Raw genomic sequence first — 26337 nt, 5'->3', positions numbered from 1 at the left:
TGGCCAGAATGAACTCTTTTGAATTCCATAAAATTATTCAACTATGGAGGCCATTTCTCCAATTTAAACTTAAGTTGAATAAATTAACCTATTTCTACATCTATTAAGTTTTTAATAGACTGAATAACTTGCTTTATTTTCACGTTGGGTTCATTTAGTTCAAATCAGGGGTCATTTGATTTCTTCAAAACAGCTAATTCTGTATGGTTTTGTGACCCTTATATTAATATATCCTATCTCAAAATTCCTTGCTTTTAATATTTATGAAATTTATGATGTATATAAAGCATGTAAATTATGCATATACACATTTTAAAGAATAATTAAGTACTGTGAACTCACCAACCCACAGTATAGCTTAAGAATTGGCACATTACCAATACTTTGAAGCCTTCTTTGGCCAGGCGCGGTGGCTCACACCTGTAATCCCAGTACTTTGGGAGGCTGAGGTGAGTGGATCACCTGAGGTCAGGACTTCAAGACCAGCCTGGAAAACATAGCAAAACCCCATCTCTGTTAAAAATACAAAAATTAGCTGGGCATGGTGGCAGACACCTGTAATCCCAGCTACTCAGGAAGCTGAGGTAGGAGAATCGCTTGAATCTGGGAGGCGGAGGTTGCAGTGAGCTGAGAGTGTGCCACTGCACTCCAGCCTTGGCGACAGAGTGAGACTTCATCTCAAAAAAAAAATGGCAGTCTTCACTTTTCATGGAATTACTACTATCATGAATTTTGTCTTACCCATTCTTTTGCTTTCCCATATAGTTTTACCATATATGTATATACTCATAAATGATTTGAAGTTTGCTTTTAGCTGTTTTGAACTTTATTTATATGGAATCTCACATTTTTTAACTAGGAATTTTTTTATTTGACTAAGAGCTCCTTACATGTTTATATATATAAAATGCCAGTCGATGGTTCTTTTTTTTGCTCATTTTACCATTAAGTCATTTGTATTTTTCTTGATTCGCAATAATTCTTCATAAATTCTATATATTAACTCTTTGATATCATATGTTTATATGTTGTCACCTAGTTGGAGGCTTATCATTTAATTTTTCCTTTTGATCAGCAGACATTCTTCATTTTAATGTAATTGAATTTACCGTTATTTTTCCTGTATGATGTGTTTTTTTATGTTCTGAAGAAATGCTTCTCTTCCTAGGATAATAAAGATATTCTGTTACATTTTTTCTTGAATGTTTTGAGTTTTGCTATTCATATTTAAGTTTTTAATCTATCTTAATTATTATTGTTCTTAGATTTGGCATGGGGTAGTATATAACTAGTGATTATTGTATATAACCAATGATCTCGGCATCACTTATTGATTAATTTATTCTTTTTTTTCAGTGGCATATAATCCAAAAATTAGTCACATCTTAAGTGTTATTTTTAATGTGGGAGTCTATTTCTGAGTTTTCTATTCTGCTTCATTGATCTCTTTGTACCAGTATCATGTTGCTGCCTGACTTTTTCTTTTTCAGGAATTGTCCTAGCTATTTTTGATCCTTTGCTCTTTCATATATGTTGTTTATTTTTATTTTTATTTTTATTTTTTGAGAAAGGGTCTCATTTTGTTGCCCAGGCTGGAGGGCAGTGGCATGATCACAGCTCTCTGCAGCCTTGACCTCCTCAAGTGATCCTCTAGTCTCAGCCCTGTGAGTAGCCAGGACTATAGGCATGCACCACCACATCTGGCTAATTTTAAAATTTTTTATCGAGATGGTGGGATTTCACTGTGTTGCCTAGGCTGGTGTCGACCTCCTGGCCTCAAGCGATCTACCTGCCTTGGTCTCCCAAAATGCTGGTATTACAGGCATCAGCCACCATGCCTGGCCTCATAAACATTTTAGAATCAGTTTAAGTTCCCTGAAAAAGCCTGTTTAGATTTTTGTAGGAACTTAATTGAATCTATAGATTTATTTGGGGAGAAATGACAACTAAACAATATTCAACCTTCCTATTCCTGAGTAAGTCTTATTTCTCTGTTTAGGTCTTCTTTAATGTTTTTGTATAAAGTTTAAAATTTTTCTACTTAAAGGTTTTTGTGCATCTTTTACAAGATGTATTTATTTATTTATTTAGATATCTAGGTATCTTGTGGTGTTGTTGCTATTACAAATGTTATCTTTTATAAAATGGCATTTTTCTAAACTGTTGGTAGTCTGTACAAGTGTGCTTGATGCTTTTATGTTAATCTGATACTCAGCAACCACATTAAACTTATTACCAATAAGTTGTAGATTCTTAGGAGTTTTATCTATAGACAGTCATACTGTTTAAACAGCAAATAATGATACTTTTGTTTCTTTCCAACTTTTATTTCTTTTTCTTGCCTTATTGTGCTTGCCTTGTCCCATTTTCTTAAAGGAATCAACATTACATGAATAAGTCTGATGTCTGCTGTAGGTTTCTGCTATCAGGTTAAGAAAATGTACTTATTTTCCCACTGTGCTTAAGAGTTTCTATGAAGAATTATTGGTAAATGTAATCAGATACTTTGTTCTGTATCTAATGAAATGAAAATGTATTGTCTCTTTTATTCTGTTAACATAATTTAAAAATATATACATATATATGCAGACATGTACATATTTTGATAAGTGTGTGTATACAGTAGTCCCTGCTTATTCATGTGTTTTGTCTCTTCATGTTTCAGTTACCTGTGGTCAACTGTAGTCCAAAAATATTACATACAATAAGATATTTTGAGAGAGACCATATTTACAAAGATATTTACAGAACTTTTGTTACAGTATAACTGTTCTATTTTGTTATTGTTGTTGTTAATCTCTTGTTATGCCCAATTTATAAATTAAACTTTAAAATAGGAGTGTATGTATAGGAAAAGACATATATATGGTTTGATACTATCTATGGTTTCAGGCATCCACTGGGGATCTTCCCCAAATAAAGGGAGATTACTGTATATGTGTACTCCCATCTCTAGCATTTTAGGCTTTCTTTATTAAGAGTAATTTTGCTGAACATTTAGACCTTTCTATTACCAGAAAGAGAAGCATTTTAAAGTAAATTTCCAGATTTGGCAGAGTCAGAAGTCTTAGGCCTTCAGATATTAGAGTCCAGGGCTGACAATAAGTTACACACATTTGGTCATTTATTCAGGGCACCCATGAAATACAAGGGTCCACAGAAGCGGCAAGTCAAAAGCCACATAGACAGTTTAGGATCCTAGAGTAAACATATTGTTAAATATCCAGAGAGATAAGTACCCAAAATTTTTATTGCAATTGAGGGAAAGGGATAAAAACAGTAAAAGAATGACTATACTAGTAATAAGGGATGACTCAGTAACTGAGGCCTAGGATTCTTTCAGTCTTGGTGTTTTTATTTCAATCTTGGTGTTTTTATTTGGTGGTATGCTAGCAATAGTAGTGGTGGTAGCGACAGTGGTAGACAGTCCCCACCCCTTGCAGCTTGTAAATGATAGTCAAGGAGTCTCTTGGTTGGAGTAGTGAGAGGAAATCAGGGCAGTCGTGACTCATCTGGCCATTCACAGATGCCCCAGTTGGTGAGTGAGCATTTTTCTGTTTTTGGCTAACTCATTCCAGGTGCAAACATTAGTTAATGAATGTAGTGAATGTGACATATAGGAGATGACCCTTGATTAGTATTTTGAAAAAAAGAGAATTATTTCTGGCTCAGTTGAGAGCAGTAGGGATATATAATAAATTATATACGTAGGCTAAATAGGCAATTTGATGATGTTTGAGTGGAGAGAATTGGTAACGTACAGAAGAATATCAGTAGATTTTGTTGGTTTGAAAGGAGCATGTGTATGTACATTACATGTGTAAAGGGCAATAACAGATCTTGATTTTAATAAGGCTTCTCCTCATGCCCTTATAAACAGTTGGAGAAATATGGACTGAATAATAGTAAAGCTGGTATATTTATATTTATTTGAACAATTATGTGCTAAATTATTGATTTAAGTGTTTAAGGTCAATAGTAAACTAAAATTCATAACATATCCTTATTTGATATATGGTCCCATGAATAATTATGAAAGTCAAAGAGACATATGTTTGTATAACTTTATACTTTATGAATGTTTCAGGGAGTACAATTTAATTGATTTGGCAATTTTAGCTACTTCCACACTGAATCAGGATCAGTAGACAAATATGTCTTATTGTTAACTACCTACTATTCTCTGTGAATAAAGCACTGTGTGGACTGGGGAATTTTTTTTTAACTTGATTAATTTTCTTGTTACAATTCTTCTATAATAAGGGCACTTTATTTCTGTTCTACCTTCTATGAAATAAAGAACATAAGTGTTTTTCTAGTGCCTAACACACTGCCAGTCTTAATAAATAATGCTTGCTTAATAATACTGGCTTAATAATACTTGCTGATTGACTTGCATATTTAAAGATAGGGAATATTTTATAAGCAACTTTAAAATATCCTTTCATATGTTTCAAGATAGGTTTGGGAATATCCATGCATTTTTCTTAGATACGCTTTTTGGAAAAAGTGAGGAATGAATGAGTGAATGAACACTAGCACGAACAATAACTTTTCTCATTTCTTACAGGTGCACAGACAAGATTTACATTTGAACTGCCAAATCACAGATTGCGTTTTACTTCAAAAGTTTCTGCCACAGATATGTCAACCATTCCTCCTTCTGCCAGTCTTAACCTTCCTCCTGTTACCATGTCAGGGAAATACATAATGGAAGAACATGATAGTTATTCGGATCAGGTGTGGAGTATAGATGAACTGCCTTCTAAACAAGGTTACTATTTACAGGGAAATTATCTACGTTGTGTGGCAGAAGTAAGTTTACTTTAAAATTTTCTTATTCTTCAAAGTTAGGAGTCTTCAAGATTTATATGTACCAAAATATGTAGTAATCCAAACTTTTAAGGTAAAGTCTTAAAATCATTTGTTTTCACAGAAGAATTCTATACCAAATCAAGTGTGTGTAGGGGGGTGTATGTGTGTTTTTGTGTCTGTTAGTCTGACTACCCTGTAGTTTTATTTACACATGCTTTTAAAAATATGTGTTAGTTATATATTCCATCTCTGCAATGTTTTCATAGTTCAAATGATTATTAAAAGCAAATCGCAGCTAACATTCATTATGTGCTTTACACGCATTGACTTCTGCAGTGCTTAAGTAAATCCTATGAGGTAGAAATATTTGTTCTCATTTTGTAAGTGAGCAGACTAAGCCTTAGCAAGGTAACAAATTCGTACAGGTATACATAATTATTAAGATAATCTAAAGGTCATATTGAAAGATAAATTAGACTTACAGATTAATTTCTTTACTAAGGTTAAGTTGAAAGTAGCATATCTAATTCCATCATAATTTTTTTACTTTATATTTGTATAGCTGTCAAAAGTTTAAAAAGCATTTGGACATATTTTTCATTTGATTTGTGGTAAGCAGGTCATCTGTTATTTTCCTAATTTGATATAAACTTGAAGTGGAGAAGTAAACACCTTTCCTTAAGTCTCGAAACCTAGCTATGAACGGAGAGAGGCAGGAGCCATGCCTCAGTGGCCTGCCTCCAGACACACTGTGCTGTGTCTCAGCTCACCTTGTCAGTTTGTCAAAAACAGTTGTAACTTTATGAAAAAGCAATGTGCTATTTGTTTTATAAATTTTGTTCTCCAGAACCTGAAGCATCTGTAAGAATGCTCTTTGAGTTCTCTGATAGAAATATAACTACGGGGGATTTACCTTCTTTAAGTCCGATTTACCTTCTTAGGTCCTGCTTGTCCTGGAACCTCTCTAAGAGTTGGGATTTCTGTATATGAAAAACAAGTGTACAAAAAAATAGTGTTCAAATTGTAACAAGTCAAATATTTACTGAAAATATTTTAAAGTGTATCCCACTTGTACTTTCTACTCTGAAAACTAAAAGGCCCAAGCTCTAGTTTAGCAATACTATTATTAATGTTCCATTTAAAAGAAAATACATGAATACAGTGTACTATATAATTCCTTGCTAATACTAGATATTAGAAAGGTATAAGTTTGTAACGAGGCAGAGCACAATCCCAAATTTAGTAAAAAATGTATTTAATTTCAACCATTTCAAAGACTCTAAAATTGCATCCCTCTTAGAGTTGCCTATTTTACTATGGCCTGAAATAAACATACCTGAAAGTAGTTTCTGGCAAATTGGTTTATTAACTAATTAGTTTATTAACTAATTTGCCAGAAATTTAATACTTTATACTAGTCATAGGACACAAATTATATTAAACCTTAACTGGATATCTCTGATGATTTGCTAATTCACTCAAATGTAAGCCTGAGACCCAGAATTTTGTTGGTTTTTATTCATAGCTGCATCCTTAGCACCTAGCATGGTACATAGACAGTCATTAAATATATATTTGATTAAATAAATCTATTTTTGGCTGGACATAGTGGCTCACACCTGTAATCGCAGCACTTTGGGAGGCCAAAGCAGGCAGATCGCTTGAGGCCAGGAGTTTGAGACCAGCCTGGCCAACATGTTGAAAGCCTCGCATGGTGGTGGGTGCCCGTAGTCCCAGCTACTCAGGAGGCTGAGGCAGGAGAATCGCTTGGACCCAGGAGGTAGAGGTTACAGTGAGCCAAGATTGCACCACTGCACTCCAGCCTGGGTGACAGAACAAGACTCCGTCTCTAAATAAATAAATAAATAAATCTATTTTTACTTAACTCGCCTATGAGTCTAAGACCACAAAAGTGGCCATTAAAATGATTATTAAAAGTAAATTTTACTCTAGGAGAAAATTTAATTTCAAAATTAGCATGTTAAATATATAACTTTGATTTGCTCCCCAGACTTCTCATACCTTATTAACTACTGTTTTTTTTTTTTTTTTTTTTTTTTGAGACAGAGTCTCGCTCTGTCGCCCAGGCTGGAGTGCAGTGGCGCAATCTCGGCTCACTGCAAGCTCCGCCTGCCGGGTTCACGCCATTCTCCTGCCTCAGCCTCTCCGAGTAGCTGGGACTACAGGCGCCCGCCACCACGCCCGGCTAATTTTTTTTTTTTGTATTTTTTTTTTTAGTAGAGACGGGGTTTCACCGTGGTCTCGATCTCCTGACCTTGTGATCCACCCGCCTCGGCCTCCCAAAGTGCTGGGATTACAAGCGTGAGCCACCGCGCCCGGCCAAACTACTGTTATTAAAAAACAAAAAAAAAAAAAAACATTTTGGGAGTGTACTATAATAGTGTCTGGCCAGTAACGTATTAGGAACGCTGAATATTTTTAACTTTTCTTCAATATATGGATTTCAAATCATATGGAGATAATTATCTCTTTTTCCTCAGTTTAGGGTGATTTATGTAAGAAAAAAGTGTAAAGCTAATGTAATCAGTGTTAATCTAATATGATTTTGTCTGGCAGGTTGGTTCCTTTGAACATAATCTTACAACTGATCTTCTAAACCACTTGGTATTTGTACAGAAAGTGTTCATGAAGGAAGTTAATGAAGTAATACAAAAAGTTTCTGGTAAGATGATCTAGTACCTTATAGTATAGGTGTAGGTTTTTATTCTCATTGACCGTGTGATGTCCCATATGTCTATGGTATAAGTATTGATCCAGCATTTGGATATAATTGTCAAATAACTCCTAAGAAACTGTGCATTCCTTTTATGGCTTTTCCACCTACAGTGTTTGCTTATCATTTTTGTCATGTATAATATACACATTTAAGATTCATAAACTTCAGAAAGCTCCTTTATGTTTCACCCTCAAAAAAGAAAAGCTTACAGTATGTCTATTAACCAAATTAATCATACTCATTTGGGAACAACATTTAGATAATTACTAAGATTTCAACCTTTTATCTATACCAGATGATGGCTATATGCTGGCAGCATGGTAAATTGTCTGTAGAAACCCTCATTATATTTTTCCTGTTCCTCAAGAATAGCTTACAGTTGAGCTTAGTCATTGCTCTACATTTTTCACAAGCTAAAGTATTAGGGAATTAGAGTGAAAAGTTGACTCTGTATAACAGTTCTTAATGCTGGTATTTTTAGTATGAATGTTATCATGTTAAAAGAATATTTAAGCCACATCCATAAATTGGCATCAAAAGGAGTTTCCTTTATGCTCATGGATTAATTCATTCATTTAACAAATTTATGAAGTATCTAGGTATTCAATTACAATTTTGATGAGTTCTTTGAATGACAAGAACAGGGTGCTATAAGTCTGTGACATAGGAGAAACTAATCTAGTCTAAAGGATCAGAAAAGGCTTCTCAGAAAAAGTTGTATCCCAAAACTTAAGAATGAAGCCTGGTTTGGCAAGAAAGGAGAGGTAGAGAGGATGCAGGCAGAGCATATGTACCAGTATTTGATAAGGGTCTAAAGGAGGACAGTGCTCCTTGGATGAAGGAACTACATTATGTAGCAGCTGTGTGAGCAACCGGTTTCCTTGATTCTCCTGGGCTGGTTCTGGTTGCATCTGAGGTCAGGAAGCTACTTAATGATCATATTGAGAAAGCCCTGCAGAGCTGTAGAATTTTACAAGTTAGGTCTTAAAAGATCAGATCATTGGTAGCCATGGAGTTTTTCTGAAAATGGTTGACTAGAAATCATTAAGGAAGAAATAAATATATAGTAAAATTCCTTTCTGCCACTGAAGAAGCCTTAACTTGGGAAACATACACAAGTTTTGGTGTGTCCCATTTACCTGGTAAAAATCACATTATGACATCTTTTATTATAGGAAAGTCGTTAAGAATATATCAAGCTGGTAAACTTATGAGTTCCAAAGAATATTTTCAAGATGGTTTTATTACTGAAAAAATATAAGCCAGGCATGGTGGCTCACACCTGTAATCCCAGCACTTTGGGAGGCCGAGGCAGGCGGATCATTAGGTCAGGAGATCAAGACCATCCTGGCTAACATGGTGAAACCCCGTCTGTATTAAAAATACAAAAAATTAGCCTGGCGTGATGGTGGGCGCCTGTAGTCCCAGCTACTCAGGAGGCTGAGGCAGGAGAATGGCATGAACCTGGGAGGCAGAGCTTGCAGTGAGCTGAGATGGCGCCACTGCACTCCAGCCTGGGCAACAGAGTGAGATTCCGTCTCAAAAAAAAAAATATATATATATGCACACACATATATATATTATATAACATACTATATAATATATATTATGTATTATATATAATTAAAAAATAAATAGACTCTTACATGAACTAATCTTGTATTTCTTATGGTAAAAAAACAAGTGTTGTAGAGTTCCTAGTATCAGACTGTCAGGGTAAGCCTCTCTTAAGGTAGTTTTGATTAAAGAGAAAGGCTTTTCTTAACCTTTAGATTGTAGTCAGGAGATTAAAGTATATCCCAAGGTCTATGAAGAATAAGATGGACAAAGAGGACTGGAAATTAATATTTCTAACCATGAAGACTTGCTGTTTACTGTGAGAGAATCAGATGATAGTGACAAAGGAGTGGCTAGATCTGCTCCTTGAACCATTTCTTTCTGACTTTAGTGGCAGCCATGAACCTTGAGAAAATAGCTAACGTGTAAATCACATATGATTTAGCTGGCCACAGGGCCTGATGGCACATAGGCATTCACTTATTCTGTCAAGACCAAAGAACATAACAGAATATTGAGAGGTAATAGTTTGAACCCCTGTAGCTCAAATTTCTCAGTACTCTGATCTCTGTATTGCTTCTTCCCTCTCTCATAATCTCCAGTTATTTTCCTTGTTTTTTCTTATATTCTTCTTCATGATTTTCCATCATGTTACATTTAGTGTTAGCACATTTTCTATTATGTAGGAAGACTAATGTTCATAACAATCATCAAGTTTGTTAGGAAAATACTTTTTTAAAAAATTGATTATCTTATTTGTCCACGAAGGACTTTCAAGAATGCTTGGGTTTCAGAAAGATGTAAGTAAGCACTGATCAAGTAAACAGAACAGACTATTTTAATGTACAGCCATGTACATCAAAAGTACATGTACAGCCATCTTAGAAGCATATAAGGAGGTTACCATCTTAGAATTGGGCCAGGTATATATTTGTTGATAAAGACATAAAATACTATGGAATTAATGCAAATAATATAATAGCGTCTCTTATGGTTCCATAAGCTAAAATTATTGTGCAGTATGTTTTGTGAATGGTTGAGCTTTTGCTTTTAAATTTTAAACTTTTCTTTCTGAAACTAGATAAAGCTATTCAAGGTAGTGATAGGCAAACACAAAACAAATAGGCCTTTAAGGTGTGCTCATGCATCAAACAGTTTTTTTTTTTTTTTTTTTTTGAGATGGAGTCTCACTTTGTCGCCAGGCTGGAGTGCAATGGTGCGATCTCAGCTCACTGCAACCTCTGCCTCCCGGGTTCAGGCGATTCTCCTGCCTCAGCCTCCCAAGTAGCTAGGACTACAGGCACGCACCACCACACCCAGCTAATTTTTGTATTTTTAGTAGAGACAGGGTTTCACCATGTTGGCGAGGATGGTCTCGATCTCTTAACCTTGTGATCTGCCTGCCTTGGCCTTCCAAAGTGCTGGGATTACAGGCGTGAGCCACTGCCCCCAGCCCATCAAACAGTTTTATCTTCAGAGATGGATTATCAAATGAACAGACACAAAGCCATTTTTTTTTTTGTAAAACAACTTGAGTATAAGAAAGACAGATGTGAATCTTCACAAAGCTCTAGACATTTGGAGTATTAGTATTACAATATTCAAAGTGAAAGTGTGCTAAGCAATGTAAAAATCTAAGATTATTTCAGATATGTTAAAACATGTATTTGTTTAGCAAAATGATTTAAGAGAATATGAAAAAGTGAAAGGCTTACATTCAGACTGTCAGAAGAAAATAGTATGTTAAGGAAGTATACTGTTAGGTAATATAACATGAAGATTTCACTCTACTTACTTAAGTAAGTAAGTAGAAAATTGAAAAAGAATCTGCTTTTAACCAAGTGAAAAGGATAATTAAAAAGCATAAATATTAAGAAAATGGAAATTGATGAGATATTTGCCTGTTTATGAGAATAACTAGAGAAACAATAAGCCTATCCAACCAACTTGTATATAAATCTACAGGTCCAAATGAGACACATCGAAGTTATTTAAAAGAACTAATGGAGGACCTCTTGGTACCTCTGAGAATGCACTTCAGTAAATCATGGGTATCAGGAGAGGTCTTCAAACACAGGAAAATTGGGGTACCTAACTTAAAGAGGGTAGGAAAGAAACCTCAAGGAACTAATACCCCAAAGACTAATCCAAAAAAAAAAAATCTGATGTTTTTTACTTAGTCTAGTCTGTCTTAGGAAATAAACTCCTTAATAATATTTCTTAATTCATGCTAATACTTTTCAGAAAAATATGAGGCTAACTATAATTTCAAAATAATTTAAACAAGTTAATAGCTTAATCAAGTATACAGGATATGATGCACTTAAACTTAGATATTTATGCCATACTGTGAAATAAAACTTGATTGACACAAAAGTAGGAGGGTAGGCCAAGATGGTCAATTAGAAGCAGCTGTAGTCCAGGACACTCACACAGAGGAATGAAAATGGTGAGTGAATTCAGCACTTTCAACTGACGTATTCAGTTTCTTGCTTTGGGAGAGACTAGGCAGACAGCTCCACCACGGAGGGCAAGAAAAAGCAGGGTGAGGTGATGGCCCACCCAGGAGCAGCAAAAAGCCAGGGAGCCCCCACCCCCAGGCAAAGAAGGCTATGTGTGACTGTGTGACCCTGCCCGGGGAAACCAGGTTTTTCCCACAGATCTTTGCAACCTGTGGATCAGGAGATTTCCCCTGTGAGTCCTACCACCGGGCCCTTGGATCTGAAGCACAGAGCTGTGTGGAGTCTCGGTGAAGCGGCCACTCGGGCATGCACAGAGACACAGGAGTTTTGCATATTCCGGCCCTGGGAATTCCAGCAAAGCAGGAAATCCATCCATGCATTCCCCTAGGAAGGAGGCTGAATCCAGGGAGTCAAGCAGTGTCATTTTACAGACCCCACTCCCAAGGCAACTCACAAGTTAAGAACCACTGGCTTGGAATTCCAGCCGGCCAGCAACAGAAGGCTGGAGACTGCCTGAGATGGCCCCTGGGAGAGCCGCCATCTCTGCAGTTCAAGTCAGCAGGTCTAGCCTGCCTGCTCCAGCGAGTCCGGGCAGTCCAGACTGGGAGGAGTTCCCCACAAGACAGCACGGCTGCTATGCCAGATTGTGGCAAGACTGCTTCTTTAAGTGGGACTCCGGTCCATCCGTCCTCACTGGGCAGGGCCTCCCTGCAGGAATTTCAGCAACTCCAACCAGGGTTATATATACAGAACTCACAGAACTCTGATCTCTCCCTGGGGGATGGGGCGCTGCCATCTCTGCAGTTCAGCTGACTTAGCCTTTTCAGCCTGCTGGCTCTGGAGAGTCCCGGTGGTCTGGATGAGGGGTGTTTCCCCCAGGGGAGCACACCTGCTCTACCAAGGGGCAGCCAGACTGCTTCTTTAAGCAGGTCCTTGACCCCATTCTGCCCAACTGGATGAGACCTCCCAACAGGGGTCTCCAGACACCTCCTGTAGGAGTGTTCGGTCCAGCATTAGGTCAGTACCTGGGGCAGAGGCCCCAGAGGAAGGGGCAGGCTGTCATCTTTGCTGTTTCACAGCCTTCACTGATACCTGGTGCAGGAGGAACTCAGAACACTAGAGTCTGGAGGGGACCCCCAGCAAACTGCAGCAGCTCTACAGAAGAGTGGCCCCACTGTTAAAAGAAAAACAGAGAACAACAACAACATCAACCAAAAAGCCCCACAACAATCCCATTCAGAGGTCAGCAACCTCAAAGATTGAAGCTAGATATGCCCACAAAGATGAGAAAAAAATCAACCCAAAAATGCTGAAAACTCAAAAAGCCAGAGTGTCTGTTCTCTCCCAGATGACTGCAACACCTCTCCAGCAAGGGCACAGGACTGGGCTGAGGCTAAGATGGCTGAATTGACAGAAGTAGGCTTCAGAAGGTGGGTAATAATAAACTTAGCTGAGCTAAAAGAACATGTTCTAACCCAGTGGAAAGAAGCTGAGAATCGTGACAAAACATACAGAAGCTGATAACCAAAATAGCCAGTTTAAAGAGGAACATAACTGACCTGTTGGAGCTGAAAAACACAACAGGAGAACCTCACAATGCAGTCACAAGTATCAATAGTACAACAGACCAAGTGGAGGAAAGAATCTCACAGCTTGAAGACTGTCTTTCTGAAATAAGACAGGCAGACAAGAATAGAGAAAAAAGAAAACGAACAAACAAAACCTCTGAGAACTATGGGATTATATAAAAAGACCAAACCTATGACTGATTGGGGTACCTGAAAGAGATGGCGACAATGGAACCAACTTGGAAAACATACTTCAGGATATCATCCAGGAGAACTTCCTCAACTGAGCAAGATAGGCCAACATTCGAATTCAGGAAATGCAGAGAACCCCAGTAAGACACTCCACAAGAAGATCAACCCCAAGATACATATTCATCAGATTATCCGAGGCTGAAATGAAAGAAAAAATGTTAAGGGCAGCCAGCGAGAAAGGCCAAGTCACTTACATGGGAAACCTATCAGCCTAATAGCAGACCTCTCAGTGGAAACCCTACAAGCCAGAAAGCATTGGGGGCCAATATTCAACATCCTTAAAGAAAAACATTTCCAACCTAGAATTTCACATCCAGCCAGAGGTACAAAGAAGAGCTTGTACCATTTCTATTGAAACTATTCCAAAAAAAATGAAAAGGAGGGACTCCTCCCTAACGCATTTTATAAGGCCACTATCATCCTCATACCTAAACCTGACATAGATACAACAAAAAAAGAAAACTTCAGTCCAATATCCCTGTTCAACATTGATGCAAAAATCCTCAACAAAATACTGGCAAACCAAATCCAGAAGCATATCAAAAAGCTTATCCACCACAATCAAGTGGGCTTCATCCCTGGGATGCAAAGTTGGTTCAAATCAATAAATGCAATTCATCACAGAAACAGAACTAAAGACAAAAACCACATGATTATCTCAATAGATGCATAAAAGGCCTTTGATAAAACTCAACATCCCTTCATGTTAAAAACTCTGAATAAACTAGATATTGAAGATACATACGTTAAAATAATAAGATATATATGACAAACACACAGCTAATATCATACTGAATGTGCAAAAGCTGGAAGCATTCCCCTTGAAAACTGGCACAAGACAAGGATGCCCTCTCTCTCACCACTCCTATTCAACATAGTATTGGAAGTTCTGGCCGGGGCAGTCCAGCAAGAGAAAGAAAGTGTATACAAATAGGAAGAGAAGTCAAATTATCTTTGTTTGCAGATGATAGAATCCTATATTTGGAAAACCCCATTGTCTCAGCCCAAAAGCTTCTTAAGCTGATAAGCAACTTCAGCAAAGTTGTGCAATGTGAAAAAATTGCTAGCATTCCTATACACCAACAACAGGCAAGAAGAGAGCCAAATCATGAGTGAACTCCCATTCACAATCACTTCAAAGAGAATAAAATACCTAGGAATACAGCTAACAATGGAAGTGATGGACCTCTTCAAGGAGAACTACAAAGCACTGCTCAAGGAAATCAGAGAGGTCACAAACAAATGGAAAAACATTTCATGCACATGGATAGGAAGAATCAATACTGTGAAAATGGCCATACTGCCCAAAGTAATTTATAGATTCAATGTTATTCCCATTAAACTACCATTGACATTCTTTACAGCATTAGAAAAAACTATTTTAAAATTCACGTGGAACCAAAAAGAGCCCAAATAGCCAAGACAATCCTAAGCAAAAAGAAAAAAGCTGGAGGCATCACACTACCGGACTTCAAACTATACTACAAGGCTACAGTAACTAACATAGCATTGTACTGGTACAAAAACAGACACATAGGCCAATGAAACAGAATAGAGAACTCAGAAATAAGACCACACACCTACAACCATCTGATCTTTGACAAACCTGACAAAAAACAAACAGTGGGGAAAGGATTCCCTGTTTAATAAATGGTGCTGAGAAAATTGGTTAGCCATATGCAGAAAATTTAAACTGGACCCCTTCTTTACACCTTATACAAAAATTAACTCAAGATGGATTAAAGACTTAAATGTAAAACCCAAAACTATAAAAACCCTAGAAGAAAATCTAGACAATACCATTTAGGACATAGGCACCAGCAAAGATTTCGTGATGAAAACTCCAAAAGCAATTGCAACAAAAGCAAAAATTGATAAATGGGATCTAATTAAACTAAGGAGCTGCTTCTGCACAGCAAAAGAAACTATCATCAGAGTACACAGACAGAATGGGGAAAAATTTTTGAAGTCTATCCGTCTGACAGATGTAATATCCAGAGTCTACAAGGAATTTAAATTTACAAGAAAAAAAAAACTCATTAAAAAGTGGGCAAAGGACATGAACAGACACTTCTCAAAAGAAGACATTCATGTGGCCAACAAATGTATGAAAAAAGCTCAGCATCACTGATCATCAGAGAAATGCAAATCAAAACCACAATTAGATACTATCTCACACCAGTCAGGATGGCTATTATTAAAAAGTCAAGAAACAACAGATGCTGGTGAAGTTGCAGAGAAAAAGGAATGCTTTCACATTGTTGGTGGGAGTGTAAATTAGTTCAGCCATTGTAGAAGACAGTGTCGGGGCAATTCCTAAAAAATCTAGAAGCAAAAATACCATTTGACCCAGCAATCCCATTACTGGGTATATACCCAAAGGAACATAAATCATTCTGTTGTAAAGATACATGCATGCATATGTTCATTGCAGCACTATTCACAATAGCAAAGACATGGAATCAACCTAAATGCCCATCAATGATAAAGAAAATGTGGTACATATATACTGTGGAATGCTGTGCAGCCACAAAAAGGAATGAGATAATGTCCTTTGCAAGGACATGGATGGAGCTGGAGGCTGTTATCCCCAGCATACTAATGCAGGAACAGAAAAGCAAACACTGCATGTTCTCACTTATCAGTGGGAGCTGAGCAATGAGAACACATGAACACAGGGGGGGGAACAACACACACTCGGACCTGTCAGCAGGGACAGCAGGAGGGAGGGCATCGGGAAGAATAGCTAACGGATGCTGGGCTTAATACCTAGGTGATGGGTTGACGTGTGCAGTAAACCACCATGGCAGACATTTACCTATGTAACAAACATGCATATCCTACAGAACTTAAAATAAAAGGTTGAGGAAAAAGAAAAGACAAGAGTAGCCAATATTAGATACATAGATAGATCATAATAGTAGATTCATATTTTCTTCAGATTTGTTTTGATTCTTACTACTTAGAGAAAATACTATTTTTTAATTGAACAAATAGATAAGACAGCTAACTTTCAAAATCAGAATCATGTAGTTTTTATTTGATCACCTATTGTGTTGTGTTTGTTGTATCTCATGATGATTCCTAAATAACCTGAACCATGCTCTTGCCTATAGAGCCAAGAGAAACTAAGAACTCTCCTAGCTTAATTTCACCCATCCTGTTAGAAAGTGTCAAGATATACATAGAGTCATAAACAATTTTTAGTGGCAGTATTCTAACAAATCCTCAAAATGTAGACATTATTTCATGTAATATTTTCCTCTCTATAACATAACTCATTCTGTATTTCAGAGTAGAAATTGCAACCATATCTTAGAAAACATAAAAGAAGATTCTATAATCCATTCCATAGTTACTTATTCAGAACTTTAAAAACATATGACCCCAAACTAGGTGATGAACAAATTACAAAGATATGTGGGTAAAAATTTTACTTACTTCTGTTTGGAACATTAGATATTTGAACATATAATAAAAAGATGTAAATGAATTTTTGATGAATGAAGAAGTTAAGTAGTATAAATAGAGGATGTATTGAGGCATAGGAATGATTTGAACTGATGCTTAAGTTCTACTTTTTGATGATTGAGCGCCTTTCAAAAGAGAGGGACAGTTTGATGAAAGTAAATAGCAAGAAACTGGTACTGAAAGACACATTTATTTGCTGAGAATGAGATAAGAATTGTGGGAGTATGAGGAAAATTATAAAGACTTGCAGTAATTGTTGTGAGGAGTGTGTTGGAGAAATGACAGAAGATGAAGAGTGGGATCACCAAGCAACATAGGTGCTTTATAATTGCGTTCAGGAAAAGACTGAGGGTTAGCTAAGGTACTGATTGACAGGATCCGCATATATATGGCCCTTCCCCTTAAGAATTCTTTTTTTTTTAATTATTATATACTTTAAGTTTTAGGGTACATGTGCACAATGTGCAGGTTTGTCACATATGTATCCATGTGCCATGTTGGTGTGCTGCTCCCATTAACTCGTCATTCAGCATTAGGTATATCTCCTAATGCTGTCCCTCCCTCCTCCCCCCACCCCACAACAGTCCCCAGAGTGTGATGTTCCCCTTCGTGTGTCCAAGTGTTCTCATTGTTCAATTCCCACCTATGAGTGAGAACATGTGGTGTTTGGTTTTTTGTCCTTGTGATAGTTTACTGAGAATGATGATTTCCAGTTTCATCCATGTCCCTACAAAGGACATGAGCTCATCATTTTTATGGCTGCATAGTATTCCATGGTGTATATGTGCCACATTTTCCTCATCCAGTTTATCGTTGTTGGACATTTGGGTTGGTTCCAAGTCTTTGCTATTGTGAATAGTGCCACAATAAACATACGTGTGCATGTGTCTTTATAGCAGCTTGATTTATAATCCTTTGGGTATATACCCAGTAATGGGATGGCTGGGTCAAATGGTATCTCTAGTTCTAGATCCCTGAGGAATCACCACACTGACTTCCACAATGGTTGAACTAGTTTACAGTCCCACCAACAGTGTCAAAGTGTTCCTATTTCTCCACATCCTCTCCAGCACCTGTTGTTTCCTGACTTTTTAATGATGGCCATTCTAACTGGTGTGAGATGGTAGCTCATTGTGGTTTTGATTTGCATTTCTCTGATGACCAGTGATGATGAGCATTTTTTCATGTGTTTTTTGGCTGCATAAATGAGAAGTGTCTGTTCATGTCCTTTGCCCACTTTTTGATGGGGTTGTTTGTTTTTTTCTTGTAAATTTGTTGGAGTTCATTGTAGATTCTGGATATTAGCTCTTTGTCAAATGAGTAGGTTGCGAAAATTTTCTCCCATTCTGTAGGTTGCCTGTTCACTCTGATGGTAGTTTCTTTTGCTGTGCAGAAGCTCTTTAGTTTAATTAGATCCCATTTGTCAATTTTGGCTTTTGTTGCCATTGCTTTTGGTGTTTTAGACATGAAGTCCTTGCCCATGCCTATGTCCTGAATGGTATTGCCTAGGTTTTCTTCTAGGGTTTTTATGGTTTTAGGTCTAACATGTAAGTCTTTAATCCATCTTGAATTAATTTTTGTATAAGGTGTAAGGAAGGGATCCAGTTTCAGCTTTCTACATATGGCTAGCCAGTTTTCCCAGCACCATTTATTAAATAGGGAATCCTTTCTCCATTGCTTGTTTTTGTCAGGTTTGTCAAAGATCAGATAGTTGTCGATACGTGGCGTTATTTCTGAGGGCTCTGTTCTGTTCCATTGATCTATGTCTCTGTTTTGGTACCAGTACCATGCTGTTTTGGTTACTGTAGCCTTGTATAGTTTGAAGTCAGGTAGCGTGATGCCTCCAGCTTTGTTCTTTCATCTTAGGATTGACTTGGCAATGCGGGCTCTTTTTTGGTTCCATATGAACTTTAAAGTAGTTTTTTCCAATTCTGTGAAGAAAGTCATTGGTAGCTTGATGGGGATGGCATTGAATCTATAAATTGCCTTGGGCAGTATGGCCATTTTCACAATATTGATTCTTCCAACCCATGAGCATGGAATGTTCTTCCATTTGTTTGTATCCTCTTTTATTTCATTGAGCAGTGGTTTGTAGTTCTCCTTGAAGAGGTCCTTCACGTCCCTTGTAAGTTGGATTCCTAGATATTTTATTCTCTTTGAAGCAATTGTGAATGGGAGTTCACTCATGATTTGGCTCTCTGTTTGTCTGTTATTGGTGTATAAGAATGCTTGTGATTTTTGTACATTGATTTTGTATCCTGAGACTTTGCTGAAGTTGCTTATTAGCTTAAAGAAATTTTGGGCTGAGACGGTGGGGTTTTCTAGATATACAATCATGTTTTCTGCAAACAGGGTCAATTTGACTTCCTCTTTTCCTAATTGAATACCCTTTATTTCCTTCTCCTGCCTAATTGCCCTGGCCAGAACTTCCAACACTATGTTAAATAGGAGTGGTGAGAGAGGGCATCCCTGTCTTGTGCCAGTTTTCAAAGGGAATGCTTCCAGTTTTTGCCCACTCAGTATGATATTGGCTGTGGGTGTGTCATAGATAGCTCTTATTATTTTGAGATACGTCCCATCAATACCTAATTTATTGAGACTTTTTAGCATGAAGGTTGTTGAATTTTGTCAAAGGCCTTTTCTGCATCTATTGAGATAATCATGTGGTTTTTGTCTTTGGTTCTGTTTATATGCTGGATTACATTCATTGATTTGCATATGTTGAACCAGCCTTGCATCCCAGGGATAAAGGCCCACTTGATCATGGTGTATAAGCTTTTTGATGTGCTGCTGGATTCGGTTTGCCGTATTTTATTGAGGATTTTTGCATCAATGTTCATCAAGGATATTGGTCTAAAATTCTCTTTTTTGGTTATGTCTCTGCCTGGCTTCGGTATCAGGAAGATACTGGCCTCATAAAATGAGTTAGGGAAGATTCCCTCTTTTTCTATTGATTGGAATAGTTTCAGAAGGAATGGTACCAGCTCCTTCTTGTACCTCTGGTAGAATTCGGCTGTGAATCCATCTGGTCCTGGACTCTTTTTGGTTGGTAAGCTATTGATTATTGCCACAATTTCAGAGCCTGTTATTGGTCTATTCAGAGATTCACCTTATTCCTGGTTTAGTCTTGGTAGGGTGTATGTGTTGAGGAATTTATCCATTTCTTCTAGATTTTCTAGTTTATTTGCATAGAGGTGTTTGTAGTATTCTCTGATGGTAGATTGTATTTCTGTGGGATCGGTGGTGATATCCCCTTTTTCATTTTTTATTGCATCTGTTTGATTCTTCTCTCTTTTCCTCTTTATTAGTCTTGCTAGCAGTCTATCAATTTTGTTGATCTTTTCAAAAAACCCGCTCCTGGATTCATTAATTTTTTGAAGGGTTTTTTGTGTCTCTATTTCCTTCAGTTCTGCTCTGATTTTAGTTATTTCTTGCCTTCTGCTAGCTTTTGAATGTGTTTGCTCTTGCTTTTCTAGCTCTTTTAATTGTGATGTTAGGGTGTCAATTTTGGATCTTTCTTGCTTTCTCTTGTGGGTATTTAGTGCTATAAATTTCCCTCTACACACTGCTTTGAATGTGTCCTAGAGATTCTGGTATGTTGTGTCTTTGTTCTCGTTGGTTTCAAAGAACATCTTTATTTCTGCCTTCATTTCATTATGTACCCAATAGTCATTCAGGAGCAGGTTGTTCAGTTTCCATGTAGTTGAGCGGTTTTGAGTGAGTTTCTTAATCCTGAGTTCCAGTTTGATTGCACTGTGGTCTGAGAGACAGTTTGTTATAATTTCTGTTCTTTTACATTTGCTGAGGAGAGCTTTACTTCCAACTATGTGGTGAATTTTGGAATAGGTGTGGTGTGGTGCTGAAAAAAATGTATATTCTGTTGATTTGGGGTGGAGAGTTCTGTAGATGTCTATTACGTCCACTTGGTGCAGAGCTGAGTTCAATTCCTGGGTATCCTTGTTAACTAAGAATTCTTTAGCTAGGGAAATTGCTGTGTAGATAAATTAATATAACAGAAATGTGTATTTTTTGGCAAACATCATGTAGGAAGGAAGGACCAAATGCTGATAAGGGTGTATCAGAAAGAGTTTGAATAAACAAAATGTGATAAAGAACTTAGAAGAGCACTTGGCACTCAGTAAGTCCTCAAATATTAGATATTAGAATTGATAAATATATGCACTCAGTAAGAAAATATTAGGTATTAGAATTTACATGTATCTACTTAGGAGTAAAAAATGAATAAGAGTAGAACATAAGTGACGGGAAAAAGTCATTTATGGAAAGTGAGCTCAAAGAACAGGGATGTGTAAGAGGGCTGTGGTTTAGAATTCAAATGATGAAAAGCGGAGACAGTAGTAGTTTAATGTTTTGGAAATAGCATTGAAAAGTAAGCTAAACACCATCTGCTACTGGATCAAAGGAATGAATGAATTTGAGATTTCCAAATAATAATGGCAACAAAAAGCCATATGCAAATGAAGTTAGAGAATCAGGGAAATGAAAAGCATAATGTAAGACAGCGGAAGCTTTGCTGGTAGTAGATGGAAGATAGAGACAACAGGGTTGGGAAGAGGTAGTTGATAGCTGGGTTGGAGGGGCGATATTATATACACACAAATACACACATACATGTATGTATGTATGTATATGGCTGTAGGTAGGGTTATCAGTGATTAGGCTTAGGTAAGGGATGATTGTAGATTTGAGTTAGGAGGCAGAGAGAAGTACTTAATTATAAGTTAAAGAAAATGTAATCTGTGTGCTGTATATTTTAGAGAAGGATAGCTCAGAGAGGAAAGGTACAAGCGTACAGGCAGGCACTAAGTGTACAAAGACACATATAATCTACAAAGACACATATAGTTTATTCCTCCAAAATAAAAATATATGGTTTTTTGTTTTGTTTTTGAGTCAGTCTCTGTCATCCAGGCTGGAATGTAGTGGTGCCATCTCGGCTCACTGCAACCTCTGCCTCCTGGGTTCAAGCGATTCTCCTGCCACAGCCTGTCGAGTAGCTGGGATTACAGATGCCCACCAGCACACCCAGCTAATTTTTTGTATTTTTAGTAGAGATGGGGTTTCTCCATGTTGGCCAGGCTAGTCCCGAACTGCTGACCTCAGGTCATCCACCCATCTTAGCCTCCCAAAGTGCTGGGATTAAGGTATGAGCCACCGGACCTGGCCCACATATATGTTAATTAATATGTTCTGGTATAACCGATCCACAAATCCTTAATACTTTACTTCTCATCTCTTCATCCATATCATTCTTTCATTCTCTTTCTGGTGTATTTATTCATCTTTATGTACAAAGGTCTTTTTTGGGGGACCAAGTTATGTCCTTGTCTACCTTTTCTTGGTCTTATCTTGGATGTACCTTCTGTTGACTGCTGCCTCTATTTTCTTCCTATTTTCTGTTCTAGTAGAAAACTAAAAAATATTTTTATCATAGTACTAACTAAATAGATTTTGACCCCTAAATTTCAAAAGCCCAAAAAAGATTAATTTCTCTTTCAAAACAGACAAAATCTGCTTTTTATCTATTTGGTTCTTAGTTATCTGTGGTCCCTAATAGGGGAAAAAAAAATTCCATCCCACCTATACAGACTCCCTGGGATGATGATAAACTCAACATATGTACAAAAAGATTAATCATTGTAAGATAGAATATTTGAAAGGCAGGCAGAATGTTTTCAAATCAATGGAAAGAGAAGTGGAAACAGAAGTAAGATATTAAGATATTAGAACATTATTTTCTGTATGTCACGTTGCCCAGGCAAAAAAAAAAAATGCTGTCTTAACAGTAACTTCACCACCAGGGCCCCTGCAACAGAATTCACATTATTAGTTGAAGGAATTAGTCCAGTTTACTTTTTTACCTCAAATGTGTTTTCTGAGATGTATAAACACATGTTTTGGTTCAATAATATATACAATGTTTTAATTGAATATAAAATGTTATTAATAAATGTCTACATATGCAGAATTATCCCTATCTTTCATATATCTGTCTCAGTTAAATGTAACTTAGCTAAAGATCTCTGTATCAGTGGTCAGTAAAAAGAAAGTATTTTGTGAGGATTTTTTTTTAATGCACAAAATAGTTATTTTTTTTCTTTTAAAAAAAAATTGTCCCAAACCCTTCTTTCCTTTAGGTGGGGAGCAGCCTATTCCTCTCTGGAATGAACATGATGGAACAGCAGATGGAGATAAGCCTAAAATTCTCCTCTATTCCTTAAACTTGCAGTTCAAGGTAACATAAATAATAATGATACTTTTATAAAAATTTTTCTAATCAATTAATATATGCTTGTTATAGAAAATTTGTATCTTACATAAATTACCAAACAGAAAATAAAAATGATCTATAGTTCCATCTACTCAGAGAAAAAGCTTTAACAATAATTATTTGAATATTCTTTAGGACTTTTTTCCTGTTAGTATTTTTATATATGCATATATTTATACATTAGAAAAATCATTGGATACCTTTCCATATTAGAATATTTAGATTAGTTTTATCTTCTTGAACATCTGTGTTATATGTTGTGCAGTTGTAACAATTTATTTAACCACTCCCTTCTGACGAACATTTTGTTTTTCTTCAAGCACTGCTGTTATAATCTACTATGCAAGAAATATTTTATACACTTTTCCAGTTAACTATATTACTTTTAGAAGGCTGAGGCAGGAGGATTGCTTGAGCCCAGGAGTTCGAGACTAGCCCTGGCAACATAGCGAGACTTTGTCTCTACAAAAATTTTGAAAAAACAAAAAAATTAGCCAGGTGGGTGGCACACACCTGTAGTCTCAGTTACTTCGGAGACGAAGGCAAGAGGATTGCTTCAGTCTGGAAGTTCAAGGCTACAGTGAGCTGTGGTTGTGCCACTGCATTTGAGCCTGGGCAACAGAGTGAGACCTGTCTTAAAAAACAAAACAAAGACTATATTATTTTAATAGAAAACTTAATATTTCCAATGTTTAAGATACTGGTGTTCAAAAAAGTTATTTAATTGTATTTAATGTATTCAATCCCTTGAATCCTAAATTTTGAATACAAAATATCAAAATGAAACATAATGGGAAAAAATTGCTACTAACATGAGAAATTAATGTTGCCAGTTTTATCAGTTCATTAGACATATCCTATACAGGCATACCTTGTTTTATTGCACTTCACTTTATTGTGTTTCACAGGTATTGAGGTTTTTTTTACGAATTGAAGGTGCCATTTTTCCAATAGCATATATTCACTTTCTGTGTGTCATATTTTACTAATTCTCACAATATTTCAAACTTTTTCTTTAGTATTATATGTCTGTTATAATGATCTGTGATCAGAAATCTTTGATTCTGCTACGGTAATTGTTTAGGGGCGCCAAGAACTGCACCAATGTAGGATAGCAAACTAAATCGTTAAATGTTGTTGCACATCTCTCACTTTCAATCAAAAGCTAGAAACGATTAAGCTTGGTGAGGAAGGTATGTCAAAAGCCAAGACAGGCTGAAAGCTAGGTCTCTTGCGCTAGTTAGCCAAGTTGTGAATGCAAAGGTGAAGTTCTTAAACGAAATTAAAAGTGCTACTCCAATGAACACACGAATGATAAGAAAGCCAAACAGCCTTATTGCAGATATGGAGAAAGTTTGAATGGTGTGGACAAACCAGCCACAACATTCCCCTAAGCTAAAGCCTAATCCAGAGCAATACCCTAATTTTCTTCAATTCTATGAAGGCTGGGAGAGGTGAGGAAGCTGCAAAGGAAAACTTGGAAGCTAGCAGAGATTGGTTCATAATGTTTAAGGAAAGAACCTGTCTTCATAACATAAAAGTGCAAACTGAGGATCAAGCTAGAATAATTGATGAAGGTGGTTACACTAAACGACACATTTTTCCATGTAGCCTTCTATGGGAAAAAGATGCTAGCTAGGACTTTCACAGCTAGAGAGAAATCAATGCCTGGCTTCAAAGGACAGGCTGACTCTTGTTAGGGTCAAATGCAGCTGGTGACTTTAAGTGGAAGCCAGTGCTCATTTACCATTCTGAAAATCCTAGGGCCCTTAAGAATTATGCTAAATTTCTGCCTGTGCTCTATCAGTGGGACAACAAAGTCTTGATGACAGCACATCTTTTTACAACATGGTTCACTGAATATTTTAAGCCCACTATGGGTCTACTGCTCAGAACAAAGAGTCCTTTTAAAATATTACTGCTCACTGACAATGCACCTGGTCACCTAAGAGCTCTGGTGAAAATTTACAAGGAAATTAATGTTTTTATGCCTAACACATTTCTTCTGCAGCTTGTGAATTGAGTAATTTCAACTTTCAAGTGTATGATTTAAGAAATACATTTTGTAAGGCTACAGCTGTCATAGATAGTGATTCCTCAGATGGATCTGGGCAAAGTAAATTGAAAACCTTCTGGAAGGGAGACCACTTTGATTCATGAGAGGAGATACAAATATCAACATTACTAGGACTTTGGAAGAAGTTGGTTCCAGCTCTCATGGATTACTTTGAGGGACTCAAGACACTTCATTAGAGGAAGTAAATGCAGATAGGGTGGAAATAGCAAGGGAACTAGAATTAAACGTGGAGCGTGAAGATGGGACTGAATTGCTGCAATCTCATGATAAAACTTGAATGGGTGAAGAGTTCCTTCTTATGAATGAGCAAAGAAATTCTATCTTCAGATGGAATCTACTCCTGGTGAAGATGCTGTAAACACTGTTGAAATGACAAAGGATTTAGAATGTTGCATACTTAGTTGATGAAGCAGTGGCAGGGTTTGGAAAGGATTGACTGTAACTTTGGAAGAGGTTCTGCTGTGGGTAAAATGCTGTCAAACAGCATCACATGCTACAGAGAAGTCTTTCATGAAAGGAAGAGTCAATCAATGACACAAACCTCATTGTTATTTTATTTGAAGAAACTGCCACAGTCACCCCAGACTTCAACAACCACTACCATGATCAGTCAGCAGCCACCAACATCAAGGCAAGACCCTCCACTAGCAAAAAGATTACAACCCACTAAAAGCTCAGATGATTGACGGCATTTTTTAGCAATAAAGTTTTGTTTTGTTTTTGAGACAGAATCTTGCTCTGTCTCAGGCTGGAGTGCAGTTGCGTGATCTCGGCTCACTGCAACCTCCGACTTCCTGGTTCAAGCTATTCTCCTGCCTCAGCCTACTGAGTAGCTGGGATTACAGACACATACCACCATGCCTATCTAATTTTGTATTTTTAGTAGAGATAGGGTTTCACCATGTTGGCCAGGGTGGTCTCGAACTCCTGACCTCAAGTGATCGGCCTACCTCAGCCTCCCAAAGTGGTGAGATTACAGGCGTGAGCCACCACGCCCGGCCAAAGCATTTTTTAAATTAAGGTATATACAATGTTTTTTAGACATAATGGTATTACACATTTAATGGACTGTAGTATAACCTTTTATATGCACTGGAAAACAAAAA

At 37.0% G+C, this 26337-nt stretch overlaps 1 protein-coding gene across 8 annotated transcripts in view; it reads left to right on the top strand.

Annotated features, from left to right (window-relative positions):
• Nucleotides 1-26337, top strand: part of BLTP1 (bridge-like lipid transfer protein family member 1) — a 216795-nt gene that overhangs the window by 132585 nt on the left and 57873 nt on the right. For all 8 annotated transcript variants that reach the window (XM_055274662.1, XM_063637920.1, XM_055274665.1 and 5 more), the window contains 3 exons: nt 4571-4815; nt 7393-7498; nt 23021-23118. In XM_055274662.1, the coding sequence (XP_055130637.1) occupies nt 4571-4815; nt 7393-7498; nt 23021-23118 (449 nt within the window). The remainder of the gene's footprint in view (nt 1-4570; nt 4816-7392; nt 7499-23020; nt 23119-26337) is intronic.

The sequence above is a fragment of the Symphalangus syndactylus genome, chromosome 4 (genome assembly GCF_028878055.3).
Source record: "Symphalangus syndactylus isolate Jambi chromosome 4, NHGRI_mSymSyn1-v2.1_pri, whole genome shotgun sequence".
NCBI classification, from domain to species: domain Eukaryota; kingdom Metazoa; phylum Chordata; class Mammalia; order Primates; family Hylobatidae; genus Symphalangus; species Symphalangus syndactylus.
The sequence above is the reverse complement of the archived record's forward strand: the minus strand, read 5'-3'. Positions and strand labels throughout refer to the sequence as shown.